Consider the following 17,177-nt stretch of genomic DNA (forward strand, 5'->3'; position numbering starts at 1 on the left):
CATTCTGATTAAACACTCCTCTGTCTGCACTTGTCCTTAAAAAAAAATCATCATACAACTAAAATACTACTTAAATGAAAATGGTGTCCAGACTTGCTATTTACCCTTCTGATTTTACCTGTAATATAAGTACATTTCTCTCTCCAAGGGTTTGTAGTGTAAACTGAATAAATCCCTCACTTTAATAATACTGTCCCATGGTAATTTAAATCTCAGCAATTTCTGAAATATCACAGTGGTAAAGTAATCCTACCACACAAGGCTTTCCTCTTCACACATATGCCAAAATGAGATGTACCCACTAAATTGTACCCTAGGCACTGAACAGCGTCTGTTATTATTAAGAAAGGTTGTGAAGATACCAGCTCTGCCAAGTGTTTGCATATATAAATTCTCAGAAATCCGAGATGACAGACGATCTGTTGTGTGCCTGAAGATAAATGCACACAGTTCACATAACCAAGGATAAGCAGCACCAAACACGAGTAATGCTAATCCCTTCCTAGCCTTTCTGCCTTCGTAATTGGGTGGCTGTTGTGTCCAAGAACAGAGGCAGGGTTAATTTCCTATAAAACATAAATAACAATTTTTAAGTGACGCCTTCAACTCTGACATATCCACACGAACAAGACTCACCTCTCCTACTCAAAGAATCTCTTCTCTTGACCAACATGGAATCCTCACCGGCTAAGGAAACATCATGTCAAAAGCCCTCACCCTTCAAGGGAAAGTCTCCTGTCATTGCTAAAGATCCTCAGGGGCATTGGAGCCATGACAGCATATACAGCTTTATTAGCATGTGGGATTTCAATTCACCTTTTTATCCTTCACTCTCACAAACCCCTCAAGCAGCAAACTCTGGGACTGAGATGTTGGCAGAATCTTATGATAGACTCATGCTCATGCTTTCCCAGCAATTCTGTTTTTCGGTATGTATTTATTTTGTAGTTCCTTTTCATAAATGTTCTTCCTCAAGCAAAGTTTTGTTAATTGCCACACTGGTTGAGTGACTGAATTCAGCATTTCATTAGAATACCTCAGTAATAGTAATTAGTTTGAGCATTCACCCAGAGAGATTGCATACCTGCAAAAGGGTGAGGAAGGGGAAATGTTTTTAAGACAAACTTGTTTGTTTTTCTTCACTTTCCTATTTAAAAGGAACTACAGCCCCCCAGCTAAAATAGAAATAAAACCTACTACTTTAATTCCTCTAGTTAGAAAATATCTTTTGAGTGCCTCTTTAAGTCTTGCGGAAAGCAAAGGTTTTAACTCAATTCATATAACAGGGAAGAACAAAATCTGACTCCATGTTGGATCTGTTTCTTCTGCTTTAACCTTTGCTCTCTGTTGCTTTTGTTACTATAATCACTGAAAGGACACTACCTATAAGCTATAAGCACACATAATGACCTGTCTCGGGGAACCCTGCCTCTCTGCCTGAACGTTAAAATGCCTTTGTTGAGCTCACAGGAAGACATTCAGACCCTGCACAACAGTGAATGGCTTGGCTGCAGAAAAGAAGAAATTAACACATCCTCTCCCTAATGCTGGGGGCCTCCCAGGTGGCGCTAATGGTAAAGAACCGGCCTGCCAAGGCAGGAGACATAAGAGATATGAGTTCGATCCCTGGATCAGGAAGATCCCCTAGAGGAGGGCATGGCAATCCACTCCAGTATTCTTGCCTGGAGAATCCCATGGATAGAGGAACCTGGGAGGGCTACAGTCCACAGGGTCTCTAAGAGCCAGACACGACTGAAGCAACTTAGCACACAGGCACTCCGTAACACTGGTCAAACCAGGAGACATTTTGCAAGACTTATAGCCTTTTTACTTTACTTCCTCACCTCCTCCGCCTCTCTGTTCTATAAAAGAAACCGGCATCCAGACCCCGATAAGATGGTACCTTGTCTCAGTATTATTGGCCTGTCATGCAGCAAGCAGACCAAGCTTGGTAACATTCATATATCAAATCAGTGGTTATCAACTGAGTACACACAATTTTACCCCTCATGATATTTAGCAATGTCTAGAGACATATTGGGTTGTCACAACATTGGTGGGGGCTGGGAATTGCTACTGGCATCTACAATGCACCAGAGAGTCCCCAAAGATTGATCCAGGTGCAAACATCAATAGTACCTAGGTTGAAAAACCCTGCCCTAAATGAGAAATGCAGCTACAGAATAATTTTAAATACTAACTTATTTTTGTTCCTGACTTTTCCCTTTTCTTTATACTGCAGTCAAATAGGTACAGTCAGCCCTATGCTCCTTGCCTCAGGCCAAGTAGGTACACAGCAGGAAAACAGCAGCTTACAAGGCTTTCCAATTTTTATGGGAAGAGAATTTGAAAGCAAAGTCAGAGTTTCTTGCAAAAATTTGGAAGAGGAAAGATTCCCCCAATATTGGAAGAACATGCTTCTGGATTAGCAGGGAGAGAAAAGGAGAGGGTTGATGAGTCTCAAAAACAAAGAGAACCTAAGGCTTGCATACTGGCAACACTCTTCGGGATCCAGAAATACAGAAATTGTTAGTGGGTTGCATCTGGATCCTGCCGAAGATTCCCACACCCCAAGCATAACCAAAGAGGTTGTGTCCACAGGAATGATGGCCACCTGAACAAAACCCACTACCCCAGGGCTTTGGGCCCCCATAATAACTCTAGCACAATCCTAGGAAGGTATTTGAGGGGAAGACATTCCAAGAAGGGCTTCCCTGATGGCTTAGCAGTAAAGAATCCACCTGCAGTACAGGAGACAAAAGAGACATGGGTTCAATCCTTAGGTTACGAAGATCCCCTGGAGGAGGGCATGGCAACCCACTACAGTATTACTGCCTAGAGAATCCCATGGACAGAGGAGTCTGGGGGTCTACAGTCCATGGAGTTGCAAAGAGTCGGACACAACTGCAGTGACTAGCACCCATTCCAAGAAAGGGTGAAATTGTTTGTCTGGGTTTTTTCCATATCCAGCAGCATAGAGGCTTAGAGACAGAATTATTACAGAAATAAAATCTGTTAAATTTCTTGAACACCTGTATTTATGAACTCTACTTTGGGAAACAGGATTAACACAGAGGAAAAAGGAACTGATTAGGAAATCTTCTGTGGTTACAATTCCCACAATCTCCTAGATGTACCACAACAAACATCTATCTTGTGCTCACATCTTAGGTCACTCCTGCAGCATCACCTGTTTTCTCATTCTAGGACTCAAGTGACTCCTGTGTGCCACAAACCAGTCTTGCGGCAGCAGGGATGAGAGAGGGAGCTAGCAGAAACACACTTTCTCTAAGGAGAACATGATGTCTATCACGCATGTTCACATTCCATTGGCCAAAGCAAGTCATGTGATCAAGCCCAAAAGCAGCGAGGTAGAGATGGATAACCCTCTTATAGGAAAGGGCAAAGAAACACAATACTAGTAAAAGGAGAGATGATCAGAAAATGCACCAGGGACTGTGCGGACATTGAGATGGGAATAAAGGCAAGACACAAACCTTGTTTGATGTCCTACCATGTGCCAGGAAATAAACTCCATTTTTTCATGTTGCCTAAGTTAATCCAACCCTCTTGTGAGGAAACAAACTCACTATCTTGCCCATGATCACTCACATTGCAGATGATGAAATATCTGTTTCTAAAGTCCATATTCTTTCTAACACATAGCATAAATGAGGAAATTTTAAAACCATTAAAAGGAAGAGGGATTATTGCAGGCAAAAGAAAAGCTAAGAACATGGTCACAGACACAGGATTTTCACTTTCACATCACAGTTAAAAATCTGCCTTCATCAGAACAGCAGGCTGAGTTGGAGACTTGTAAGAACCAAAGATTAGCTGGAAAGATCAGGTCATGGAGAGCCTGTAGAGCCCCGAAGAGTAATAAGAGGAGAAATGATAGATTGGGGTCAAGACATCTTGCCATTAGTAGCTGGATGAATTTGGGTGAGTGTCTACAGGCTCTGGGGTTCAGCTCACTCGTTTATGAAATGGAAAGGTGTGGGGACAGATGATTTCTAAATTCCCTCATGGAGGCAATGCGTAGCAGTATAATAGATTTTAGAGAAAGGTCATTAACTCAACCTCTTGGTTTATTGTCTCTTCCCAACTCCCTGGGCTGCAAGAGATGCTGGGAAGGAAGCAAGCCATACCATATTCACAAAACCCTGATTCTGAGGATAGGGAAAGTGGCCACATTATCCGTGTTTCAGCAGGCTAAAAATTCTGACATTCTCTAAGAAACCGCTGTCACTGATGTGATGAATGAGGTGTTTAAGAGAGATCAATGTGACAGGGAGATGCTATACAAAATGGAGAGTGGGGCCAGCATCAAAAAAGACAACCAGAGGGTCAGGGCGGCAGCCATTTTGGTAAGAAGTCTTCAAAGGCGAAAGCAGTGGGAATGGAGAGGGAGGGGCATTTAGGAGATACTTCCAAGGTGACAATGGAAATGTACAGGTCTTAGAATCTTAATTTAGGGTGTGAGATCTAAACGGAGTTCTCTTCTGAAATGGATTCTGGAAATAATTCATGAGTAACTCAGATCCTGCCCCCTTCACCTTCTCAGGGTAAAAAACCGTTATGTGTTTTTTAACAAGTCAAACACATCAGAACTTGGGCCACGCTAAAGTGCTCTAATATCACACAGATGGGAGTTGTCCTCCAGTAAACTGGCTAAGTGTACCTTAGGTCCAAGTGTAAGGGGCCCATTATTCACAGCAGCACAGGCAGGGCCAGGCACCTGTGGTTGTGCGCTAAATATGGGATGATAGTGATTATCTATTAAAGGTTTCAAATTCAAGCCCCACAGATTTGTCTCCTGGCAGAACAGGGAGAAAAATGGCTTTTCTATAGGAAAATACATAAAAATATGTACTTCCTAGCCATGCCAGGTGAAACATGACACATTTTCAAAATCTTAGGAAACTTTTCATTCCATAAAAACCCATTGTCAGAGTGAGAACATAGAGGATTCTAGCCTAATTACCATCTTGGATATTTATCCAATCTAGAAGGCAGACAGCAGATGAAATCTAAACTCTTTGCAAGGAGGAGAAAAGAGAGTGCCAGCCCGCTCAGTAGAAATGTGTAAATCAGAAAACACTCAAAAATCCATGTTAACCGGAAATTTGAGCTAAAAGTGTACCAGAAATAGGAACTAGAATAAAAAACCTATTTCCACAGTCAGCTGTGGTCCATAGTCAGAAAAGGTTTGTTCTCTCCTCTATCACTCCTCAAAAGCTTGTGGTCTCACAGACAGATACCTTCAAGAAATGTCCACCAATTGAGCTCACAACAGTTGGTCTGTCAGGACTTAGGGTTTGGAGGGATACAAGTGAAAAGAAAAAGATGATCTTATCCCTGAAGAGTGGTGACAGAGAGGAAGTGGTGTTGAAGAGATATTTCTAAGATCATTGAAGAGTTAAGCTTCTGAATTATTAAAGAACCATACAAGAGAAAAATCCACCCAGTTCTGCATACAAGAGCTATACAGAGAACAATACAGACCAGAAAAATCCTGAAGGCCTGGCCCAGGACTGCCGCTAGTGGCCTGGGCCCCAGTCTCTTTTCACTGCATCCTTGTGCCAAGCACCATGTGCCAGGCAGTGTGCCAGGCATGGAAAATCATGACATGGCCCCAAGTCTAGTGGAGGAGACAGGAGTAAGAGTATAAATTACATGACCAGCAGAAAGAACCAATGGACTCATAGCTGCTAAGGCCCACCAGCTCCAACTTTCTCCAGAGTCTCTGAGCTCAGAGAAGGACCCGGTCGGCCTGGGAAGAAATGCACAAGGAGGACTTCACCAAGAGATGAGGCTTGAGTTGCGCCCTTGAGAAACAGATAGGATTTGAAAACAGCATAAGATGAAGGTGAGGTGATGTAAGCAGAAGGGAAAGAAGAAGAAAGTAATCATCTTCCTAGAAACTGTATTTATGTAGGGGAGTAAAAAGAGTAAAGTAAAAACCAAATCTTAAAAGCTAGATCAAGCAGTTTGGAGCTTTTCCTATGAGGAACAGGAATCATAGAATTTTATAAAAAAAAAAAAAAAAAAAAAAAAACAATGTATTGCAAGGACTGAGCCTATTAATAATGTTAAACACAGGATGGACTGAAGCAATAGTGACCAAAGCAAGAAGATGAAGCAGAAGGTTATTGCAACAATCCATGGGCCCCTGAACTGGGGGTGTGGCGGTGACTCTGACAGGAAGGCACAGCCCTCTGCCAAGATGAGACAGATTTGAAACAGAGGAATGGACAAGACTTGGCAAGTGACCACAATTACTGGACAAACAGAAGATCCACAGTGACCCAGAGATCTTAACACTGAGTGAGCTAGGTGTTAGTAGGGTTATTTACAGAAAGGAAAAAGCTGGGAAGGGACATGTGCATATGGACATACTCTGAATGAGCTTCCAGACAAGCTCACCCACAGTAACACCAGGCAAGCTTTAGACACACAGGGAAGAATGGGTTTGCAGTTGGTATCTGTTGCACCTCTTTATTTTTACAACCATCTTGATGAAAGTGCAAGAGGAGAGTGAAAAAGTTGGCTTAAAGCTCAACATTCAGAAAACAAAGATCATGGCATCCGGTCCCATCACTTCATGGGAAATAGATGGGGAAACAGTGGAAACAGTGTCAGACTTTGTTTTTTGGGGCTCCAAAATCACTGCAGATGGTGACTGCAGCCAGGAAATTAAAAGACGCTTACTCCTTGGAAGGAAAGTTATGACCAACCTAGATAGCATGTTCAAAAGCAGAGACATTACTTTGCCAACAAAGGTCCTTCTAGTCAAGGCTATGGTTTTTCCTGTAGTTATGTATGGATGTGAGAGTTGGACTGTGAAGAAAGCTGAGCGCTGAAGAATTGATGCTTTTGAACTGTGGTGTTGGAGAAGACTCTTGAGAGTCCCTTGGACTGCAAGGAGATCCAACCAGTCCATTCTGAAGGAGATCAGCCCTGGGTGTTCTTTGGAAGGACTGATGCTAAAGCTGAAACTCCAATACTTTGGCCACCTCATGCGAAGAGTTGACTGATTGGAAAAGACCCTGATGCTGGGAGGGATTGGGGGCAGGAGGAGAAGGGGATGACAGAGGATGAGATGGCTGGATGGCATCACTGACTCAATGGACATGAGTTTGAGTGAACTCCAGGAGTTGGTGATAGACAGGGAGGCCTGGCGTGCTGCAATTCATGGGGTCACAAAGAGTCGGACACAACTGAGCGACTGAACTGAAATGACTGATGAATCATAAAATGCCTTAGCTCAGCTAAAAGACAAACTGTTCCATTTTTAGCTGCCAGTATATTTAAATTAACCTTCAGCTTGGTCATTTATAGCCACCCTTGTATCTTGGTTCTAGTTAATTGTAGAGACCTTACAAGGTCACCTTTGCCAAGAGAAAAGTTCAACTACAATATGAATTTCCTTGTCTTAATCACAATTCTCTACTACACAAAGGAAGATACGGACAAGGAGGTTGAACAAGTAATTGCAATGCCTTCCCCCAAAAACAGAAAAATTCATTTACCCAAATCAGGTAACACAATTACCCTACAGTGACACCCATAGGAGGAGACTGGATGACAAGATGCTGAAGAAAATTTCTTGAGCACCCATAGTCTCAGGGAATAAACAGTAGAAATGCCAAGAAATCAGTCTTCTCAGAGAAAGGACACAAAAAACTGCATTCCCAATTTTAAAAAAAAAGAAGGAAAGGAAGGAGACAAACTAACAAAAGAAGGAAAACCCAGTGGCAAGAGTTGTTCCTTAAACAGTCACTATTGAGAACCAGAATTCTTCCTAGCACTTTGGGAAAAAATAAGAAAGAAAACAAGCATGAGTCAGATAAGACCCTTTGGGAGGCAAACATTTAAAACAGTATATGAACACTTTCAAATCTCAGAGCTCACTAGAAATGATCAAAGACACTTTTCCCAAGTACAGACCATTTTGTTTAACCTATTTAATATATTTTTGCAAGCTAAAGAGTATGATTTACAGTTGAGCTCTCAGTGTAAACATCTGGAGATCTCTTAAAGTGCTGGCACATTAAAGTATTAGATCAGATCAGTCGCTCAGTTGTGTCCGACTCTTTGCGACCCCATGAATCACAGCACACCAGGCCTCCCTGTCCATCACAAACTCCCAGAGTTCACTCAGACTCACGTCCATCGAGTCCATGATGCCATCCATCCATCTCATCCTCCGTCATCCCCTTCTCCTCCTGCCCCCAATCCCTCCCAGCATCAGAGTCTTTTCCAATCAGTCAACTCTTCACATGAGGTCGCCAAAGTACTGGAGTTTCAGCTTTAGCATCAGTCCTTCCAAAGAACACGCAGGGCTGATCTCCTTCAGAATGGACTGGTTGGATCTCCTTGCAGTCCAAGGGACTCTCAAGAGCCTTCTCCAACACCGCAGGTCAAAAGCATCAATTCTTCGGTGCTCAGCCTTCTTCACAGTCCAACTCTCACATCCATACATGACCACAGGAAAAACCATAGCCTTGACTAGACGAACCTTTGTTGGCAAAGTGATGTCTCTGCTTTTGAACATGCTGTCTAGGTTGGTCATAACTTTCCTTCCAAGGAATAGGCGTCTTTTAATTTCATAGCTGCAGTCACCATCTGCAGTGATTTTTGAGCCCAGAAAAACAAAGTCTGACACTGTTTCCACTGTTTCCCCATCTATTTCCCATGAAGTGATGGGACTGGATGCCATGATCTTCGTTTTCTGAATGTTGAGCTTTAAGCCAAATTTTTCACTCTCCATTTCACTTTCATCAAGAGGCTTTTTAGGTCCTCTTCACTTTCTGCCATAAGGGTGGTATCATCTGCATATCTGAGGTTATTGATATTTCTCCCGGCAATCTTGATTCCAGCTTGTGTTTCTTCCAGTCCAGCGTTTCTCATGATGTACTCTGCATAGAAGTTAAATAAACAGGGTGACAATATACAGCCTTGACGTACTCCTTTTCCCATTTGGAACCAGTCTGTTGTTCCATGTCCAGTTCTAACTATTGCTTCCTGACCTGCATACAAGTTTCTCAAGAGGCAGATCAGGTGGTCTGGTATTCCCATCTCTTTCAGAATTTTCCACAGTTTATTGTGATCCACACAGTTAAAGGCTTTGGCATAGTCAATAAAGCAGAAATAGATGTTTTTCTGGAACTCTCTTGCTTTTTCCATGATCCAGAAGATGTTGGCAATTTGATCTCTGGTTCCTCTGCCTTTTCTAAAACCAGCTTGAACATCTGGAAGTTCACGGTTCACATATTGCTGAAGCCTGGCTTGGAGAATTTTGAGCATTACTATACTAGCGTGTGAGATGAGTGCAATTGTGCAGTAGTTTGAGCATTCTTTGGCATTGCCTTTCTTTGGGATTGGAATGAAAACTGACCTTTTCCAGTCCTGTGGCCACTGCTGAGTTTTCCAAATTTCCTGGCATATTGAGTGCAGCATTCTCACAGCATCATCTTTTAGGATTTGGAATAGCTCAACTGGAATTCTATCACCTCCACTAGCTTTGTTCGTAGTGATGCTTTCTAAGGCCCACTTGACTTCACATTCCAGGATGTCTGGCTCTAGGTCAGTGATCACACCATCATGATTATCTGGGTCGTGAAGCTCTTTTTTGTACAGTTCTTCTGTGTATTCTTGCCATCTCTTCTTAATATCTTCTGCTTCTGTTGGGTCCATACCATTTCTGTCCTTTATCGAGCCCATCTTTGCATGAAATGTTCCTTTGGTATCTCTGATTTTCTTGAAGAGATCTCTAGTCTTTCCCATTCTGTTGTTTTCCTCTATTGCTTTGCATTGATTGCTGAAGAATCTTATCTCTTCTTGCTATTCTTTGGAACTCTGCATTCAGATGTTTATATCTTTCCTTTTCTCCTTTGCTTTTCGCTTCTCTTCTTTTCACAGCTATTTGTAAGGCCTCCCCAGACAGCCATTTTGCTTTTATGCATTTCTTTTCCATGGGGATGGTCTTGATCCCTGTCTCCTGTACAATGTCACGAAGCATTGGCTTAATTTCTTAATTCTTCTCTTATTAAAATTTTTGAGACTACCCCCTCTTTTAAATTTGCCTCAATGCTTAATAGCTTCTTAAAACCGAACAAAATGAGTGTGCCATTGACTCTGAAAGAAGTTATAACTTTTATTTTTTTAATTCTTTCTGGAGATAGGCTATCTAATACAAGGCAGCTTCCAAATTGATCTTGCTATATCCATACCCATCCCCAGGCACAGACTACTTCTACAACTAGACTCTTCAGCATCAGAACATCTCTACTGGAGTTCCAGCATCCTCAGGGATTCACCACTTCTCATTTTTCAAGTTACACTGGCTTTCATAGGTGAAAAGATTCTCATACTCAAACGATAAAAACACTGTTACAATTTTTAATAACCTGGAGATCATCCAGTGATGACTTTCTTCAAGGAAAAAGAAAAGGGGAAAATGCAAATACTCAGAAGAGAAAACTCCTTCATACAGCTACTTTGAGTTTTCCATGAACCAGAACATCACCTGGCTATTTATCATATTGCAGAAAATGGAAGTTCCTGGTTAATGAAAAACAGCAACCTTCCCCAGTCAAGGAGTTTGACAATTGGGGTCTCTCTACTACACTAATAGTCTTGTAGCATAGAATGCTCTCTCTGATGGGTTCCAGTGCTCCCCTGCAAAAAAGAAACTCATTTACTCAAATCTGATAAAACTATAATCTCATCAACTGTCAAACTTAAAAATACTCATTCCAATAGGACAGAGCTACAATAGTACTTCCCTTTTCCCAACTGCCAGCAGACCGAGATGCCTATGCATGGCTCCATGCTTAGTGATTTAGCAAAAACCACAAGGAAACAATCAAAAACAAATATATATAAATAGTGGTTTTCTTATTTTTTCAATGTCTGTTCATTTGAAGCAAAAAAAATCATTCTTAAGAGCATAGATTCAAGAAGACTTAAGTCCGATGCCTTCACATCAAGACCCACATGGAGATGACTCTTACCCACCATTTTTCCAAGTCATGTTTGTTCAACAATGGATTCTGTGGGACCGACTGCTATTGTCTCACAATATCCATTTTCCCCTCTCCCTCTTGTAACAGAGCATCAAATTCTAGCTAGGCACATGGCTACCCAACATAAGTGATAGTTTCCTGTTGTTCGTGTGACTGATTTCTGACCAATAGGTTGGTAGCCAAGCGATGTTCACCTGCAGCCTCACCCAGGGTCCAATGTGGGTGCCACAGTAGCCCCAGCCCAGGCATCTTGAATGCAGCAGTATCCAGCAGTGGTTCTGCACTCTTCAATGGCTGGTGCACTGTCTTCGCTCCATTGTGCTGAACCTGGCACTCCATCCCTCCCAAAAGTCTGTGAGCTGTTTGATATCCTCTCCTACTTAAAATAGCTAGAGGTGGTTCATACTACTTATGACTTGATAATTCTGACTGAGACTCAGACACCATTCTACGCTTAGGTGTGAATAAACATGTGCGGTCCCTGCCGTTATGGAATCCTCAAGGTCCAGGCATTAATTTGTTGTCTTTAGCACCTTCCTGCCAATGTGGAATCCCTCTGTAAAATGAGATTAAAGTCGTGAAACATTTCTTTAACAAACACATCAGAACACATACACCCAAGAAACGTATGCATCTTCGGCCCCCTCCAAGTGGCAAATCTTTGTTCACAGCTCACTTTTTATTTATTTATTTAAACAGTGGTACTACCAGTGTTTAAAACTTTAAGGAAACGCTTGAGAATCACCTTGTGCCTGACATTTATTCTATTTGTGTTTTGAACATATGTATTCAAAAATTTAAGTATTATAAGATAAAAAATTATCTCCTTCTCAACCTTTCTCTTTGGTTTCCTAGTTCCCCTTCCCAGAGTTAGTGTGATACCTGTTTATTCAAATCCTTTCAGAGATGAGATAATACAAATAGAGAGAAACACAGGTATATAGATATAGACGCTTAAAGTCTAGAAGAAGTCAATATGTAATTATATCCTTTTTTAACAAAGATGGTAGTATACACTTCTGCAACTAGTTTTTCCATATATTATCTTGGAGACTGTTCCTTACCAGCACATAAAACTGCCTCATTCTTACTAATGATGGAATAGTATTGTAATTTATGGTTGTTCCATAATTACTTAACCTGTCTCCTATTGTTGGATATTTATGTTTCTTCTAATCTTTTCCTGTTGCCGTAAATAATCTATACAAGATTCCTTCTGTACTTTCATGAGTGTATCTGTCAGATAAATTCCAAGAAGTATAATTGCTAGGTCAAAGGTTAAGTTTATTTAAAACTGATGTTTCTAAAGTGCCTTCCAAAGAGACAGTATAAATTTTAACTCTTAAACAATGCATGAGAGTGTCTGATCCCTCTCTTCTTCCCAACCTCCCTGCCCCCTTTTTTAATTTCCTTTGGTGATGGCAAATTTCCATCTTTTGAGAACAGGTTTAACTTCTGAAAATTGCTCCCAAGTCACTCAAAGTCAACCCTGATAAATAAAAGCACAACCTTGTTAGGTAACACCATTCTGAGTATAAGCTGAGCTGTGGCTTTAAAATAATTGAGTATTCTTGTTTGGTTTGTAAAATGATTCTGAAATTAGATCCAAAATGAGATCCAAACATATTCTGATGATGCAACAGTAGCATCATTCAAATAAGTGTGTTATGCTCAGTCACATCCGACTCTCTGTGATCCCATGGACTGTAGCCCACCAGGCTCCTCTGTCCATGGAATTATCCAGGCAAGAATCCTGGAGCAGGTTGCCATTTCCTACTCCAGGGGATCTTCCCGATCCAAGGATCAAACCTACGTCTCTTGTGTCTCCTGCACTGACGAGCAGACCTAGGAAGCCCGGGCAAATAAGTGTCAGTTCAGTCAGTCGCTCAGTCGTGTCCAACTCTTTGCGACCCCATGAATCGCAGCACGCCAGGCCTCCCTGTCCATCACCAACTCCCGGAGTTCACTCAGACTCACATCCATCGAGCCGGTGTTGCCATCCAGCCATCTCATCCTCTGTCGTCCCCTTCTCCTCCTGCCCCCAATCCCTCCCAGCATTAGGGTCTTTTCCAATGAGTCAACTCTTCGCATGAGGTGGCCAAAGGACTGGAGTTTCAGCTTTAGCATCAGTCCTTCCAAAGAACACCCAGGACTGATCTCCTTTAGAATAGACTGGTTGGATCTTGCAGTCCAAGGGACTCTCAAGAGTCTTCTCCAACACCACAGTTCAAAAGCATCAATTCTTCGGCGCTCAGCTTTCTTCACAGCAAATAAGTGTACTGCTTCCCAAGGGGATACTGTTGAAGAGGACAATGTTCAGTCAAAGGCAGAAGATCTGGTGTATCAAATCAACAATTCTTATTGCATCATAGGCACACTACAAGTGAGGTATAAAGATCAAGTCATGAGGCTGCTTGGTGTCTGGTTTATGCAACTCAGCATCATCACTTTATACCCAGGTTTTGTTGTTTTTTTTTTATCATTTATCTTAATGAATTCTTACAACTTCCTTGAGTTAAAGGTAGCAAGTGGTATTTTATCTCTGCTGAACCTAAGAATTCCAGGTACTCTCAGTGACTTGCTCACAACAGCACTCACATAAAATTCCACAGAACACAGTGTGTCACCAGAGAAATCCTGGAAAGTAATCGGTTTGCTTTTCTGTTAGGTTTCATTATGATTCCAAGGGTCACTGATAGAAGGCACCCTCAGAATCATAATTCTGAGAATTATACCTATGTTAGTAGCATTACAATTAACTAAAGTTTCTTCAAATAGAGGGTAAAGAAGAATAAAACTCAGATATGCAACTAGTATTGTTCTAGTGATATTTATCAATTATTCTCAGTCCCTGAGAAGGAAAAATCACTCAGTGGCATTTGCCAATATCTGGCATAAATGCTCTTACCATGGCTGATCGCAAGACTACTTACATGACATCAACTGGCTCACAAAATTTCTGAAAATTTAACAATAGATATCACTGCATGGTAACCATAGTATTTTCTGAAATTTTCTTAAGTTATTTTTAATTGAAGAATAATTACAATATTGTGTTGGTTTCTGCCATACATCAACATGGATCACCCAAAGGTATACCTATGTCCCCTCCTTCTTGAATCTCTTTCCCTCCTCCCACTCCATTCTACCCCTCTAGGTTGTCACAGAGCCCTGATTTGAGTTCCCTGAGTTATACAGCAAATTCCCACTGGCTATCTATTTTACATATGGGAGTGTATATGTTTCCATACTACTCTCTCCATTCATCCCACCCTCTCCTTCCTTAATATTAATAGCATGAAATTTTTACTGAAACTGCAAATTCTTCAGGGCTTCAATATACTACACCTCCGACTTTTGTATTAACACTACTGTGGATTATTGTGTTCTTATTTCATATATTTCAGAACTCAAACTTTGCTTTTAGCTTCATTATCCTCAATGTACTGTGCTTCAAAGCATGTAACTTCAATTTTCGTAGAAATATATTTTTACATAGGTTGATATGTGAGTCTATTAACATTCACTCATTCGGTACTTCCTTTCTGAATTTTTCTCTATCTCATAAATATGAAATGAAAAGAGAGCAAGAAGCATGTACAAGATCATTTTTCTATATTTACATAGTGAAAAAGTTATAAGTAATGTGAACAAAGGAGTCAAAGGGGAATTCAATACATGGCAATTCAGGACATCTTGATAGATGGAACATTTTGCAAATAATCTGCTTAAATGGCAGTTGAGACAATGCATTGCTCTTGAAAAGATAATCCTCTTAAACCACAAAAATGTTTAAAGATGACTTAACATGCTCATCAACTCATTCTGTACATGTGTATATGTGTTTCTGCAAGGTGTAAGTAAGTATCACGAAATAAAATTCTATGTGAACTTCCTAATAACATCCTTCAAAGAAATCTCCCAAACAGATGTACATGTTAGGTCATGTTTCTGTTGCCCAAAATATTTCTGGAACTGCCTTTGGGGAATGCATAAATCAAAAAGGGAAATTAAGTCCATACATGTCTTTACTTAGATGAAAAATTAGAGCCATCCAACTTGATGGTCAACCTTATTCAACAGACTGAACTCCAAGTGACTTATAGACATTTCCAGAGATCAAATCCACCCTCAAAAGATTAGATCTGTCAACATTCAAAAGAAGTTTCAAAAATGTCCTGAGCAGTGGACACAGAAGCAACCTAAATGTCCGTCAACAGATGAATTGATAAGAAGTTTTGGTACATATATACTGTGGAATATTACTCAGACATAAAAAGGAATGAAATTGGGTCATTTGTAGTGATGTGGATGAACCTAGAGTCTGCCATACAGGGTGAAGTAAATCAGAAAGAGAAAAACAAGTATCGTATATTAATGTATATAGCCAATTTGCTTTCTTGTACAGCAGAAACTGACACAACATTGTAAAGCAAGTTTATTCAATAAAAATAAAATTTTCTGAGCAGTAGCTGCTTCAGTGAAATAATTGTGTGACCTTTCAAGATGATGATTTAGAAGGGCACATTTAGATGTATATACTCTGGCACATTTTATTTTAAAATCTCATTATGTCATGAGGGTCTTCCCTCATAGGTCAGTTGGTAAAGAATCTGCCTGCAATGCAGGAGACCCCGGCTCAATTCCTGGGTCAGGAAGATCCCCTGGAGAAGGAATAGGCTACCCACTGCAGTATTCTAGGGCTTCCCTGTGGCTCAACTGGTAAAGAATCCACCTGCAATGTGGGAGACCTGAGTTCGATCCCTGGGTTGAGAAGATCCCCTGGAGAAGGGAAAGGCTACCCACTCCAGCATTCTGCCATGGAGAATCCCATGGACAGAGGAGCCATGGGGTCACAAAGAGTCAGACACGACTGAGCGACTTTCACTTTCACGTTATGAGAGGTCACTTCACAGAGTGGTCAAAAACACATATCTGGGAGTCATTTGTGGTCTGCCTCCAACATTTCCCAGCCATGTGAACTTAAACAAGTTATTTACTCTCTCCACACCTCACCTTTCCTTATCTGAAAAATAAAAGGAGTAGCACACTCCTGGTGGTACTGTTTTGAGAGAGAAACAAGGATAATGTATGTAAAATCCTTAACGCTAGGCCTCCAAGTCATAGCTACTCAATCAATGGTAACTAGTTTTTCTTTCTATCTTTATTACATCGCACATCGTCCTGCACGTCCTTTTTTGCAGATGACGTTATTATTTTACCTCATTTGCTAGAAATGAGGTAGACACTAGCACACGGTTACATTATTGAGAGGTCTAAACTGGGGCACACGGCAGGGCCTTGAGCTGGAAAGCAGAGACCCCACAGTAATAATTACTATTCACGTGTGGCAGAAAAGTAGAGAGAAATTACACCTAGACAGCAGAACCATATTCCTGGGAAGAAATTATGATTCAAATGGAAGACGAATGGAATATAATCAACTCTATTCTTAGTTGAAAATGTAGTGGTGGTTACATTAAATAGCAGTCTCATACTTAGAGAACTAACTTACGGGTGCCAGGGGAGAAGAATGAGGGGGAGAGAGAGAGAGACTGGGATCAACATGTACACTCCGCAATATTTAAAATGGATAACCAACAAGGTCGTACTGTACAGCACAGGCCACTCTGCTCAATGTTATGTGGCAGCCTGGATGGGAGGGGAGTTTGAGGGAGAATGGATACATGTATACACATGGCTGAGTCCCTTTGCTGTCCACCTGAAACTGTCACAATCCTGTTAATCGGCTATACTCCAATATAAAACAAAAAGTTTTTTTTAATTAAAATTTTTAAAAAATAGTTGTCTCAAATGGGAAAAATAAGCAGTCTCATTAGTCTTAATCTCTTCATCCTTACAAGTCATCAGAAGCCCTAATCTCTTATCCCTATTCGTGTAACATCAGGCGCCCTATTGGGAACTCCAAGGTCTCAAACCCTGTGCCCAACAATGAAGGAAGTCCCGGAAAAGTCATCACACAGGGAAGAACAGAAATGGAGCTGAGCCAGGCACGTCTCAGGAACAAGTTCTCTAACCAGTGACCAAGAGGAGTCCAAAACATCTTCAGGGGTTGAGGTACTCTCCAGGACACCTTTGGATCAGGGGCAAGAGGATCAAAGAAGCAAGGAGAGATGTCAGCTC

General features: G+C 41.1%; 1 protein-coding gene across 31 annotated transcripts in view; it reads right to left on the bottom strand.

Moving 5' to 3' along the window:
- Nucleotides 1–17,177, bottom strand: part of LOC129621292 (uncharacterized) — a 694,734-nt gene that overhangs the window by 650,546 nt on the left and 27,011 nt on the right. For 30 of the 31 annotated variants that reach the window (XR_008699198.1, XR_008699185.1, XR_008699196.1 and 27 more), the window contains exon 2: nucleotides 13,011–13,330. The exons of the other annotated variant lie outside the window; for it this stretch is intronic. Coding sequence is in view for 14 of the 30 variants with exons in the window: in XM_055537548.1 (XP_055393523.1) it covers nucleotides 13,011–13,033 (23 nt within the window). In the remaining 16 variants the exon portion in view is untranslated. The remainder of the gene's footprint in view (nucleotides 1–13,010; nucleotides 13,331–17,177) is intronic. 31 annotated transcript variants of the gene reach the window in all.

Source organism: Bubalus kerabau, chromosome 10 (assembly GCF_029407905.1).
Source record: "Bubalus kerabau isolate K-KA32 ecotype Philippines breed swamp buffalo chromosome 10, PCC_UOA_SB_1v2, whole genome shotgun sequence".
Classification (NCBI taxonomy): Eukaryota; Metazoa; Chordata; class Mammalia; order Artiodactyla; family Bovidae; genus Bubalus; species Bubalus kerabau.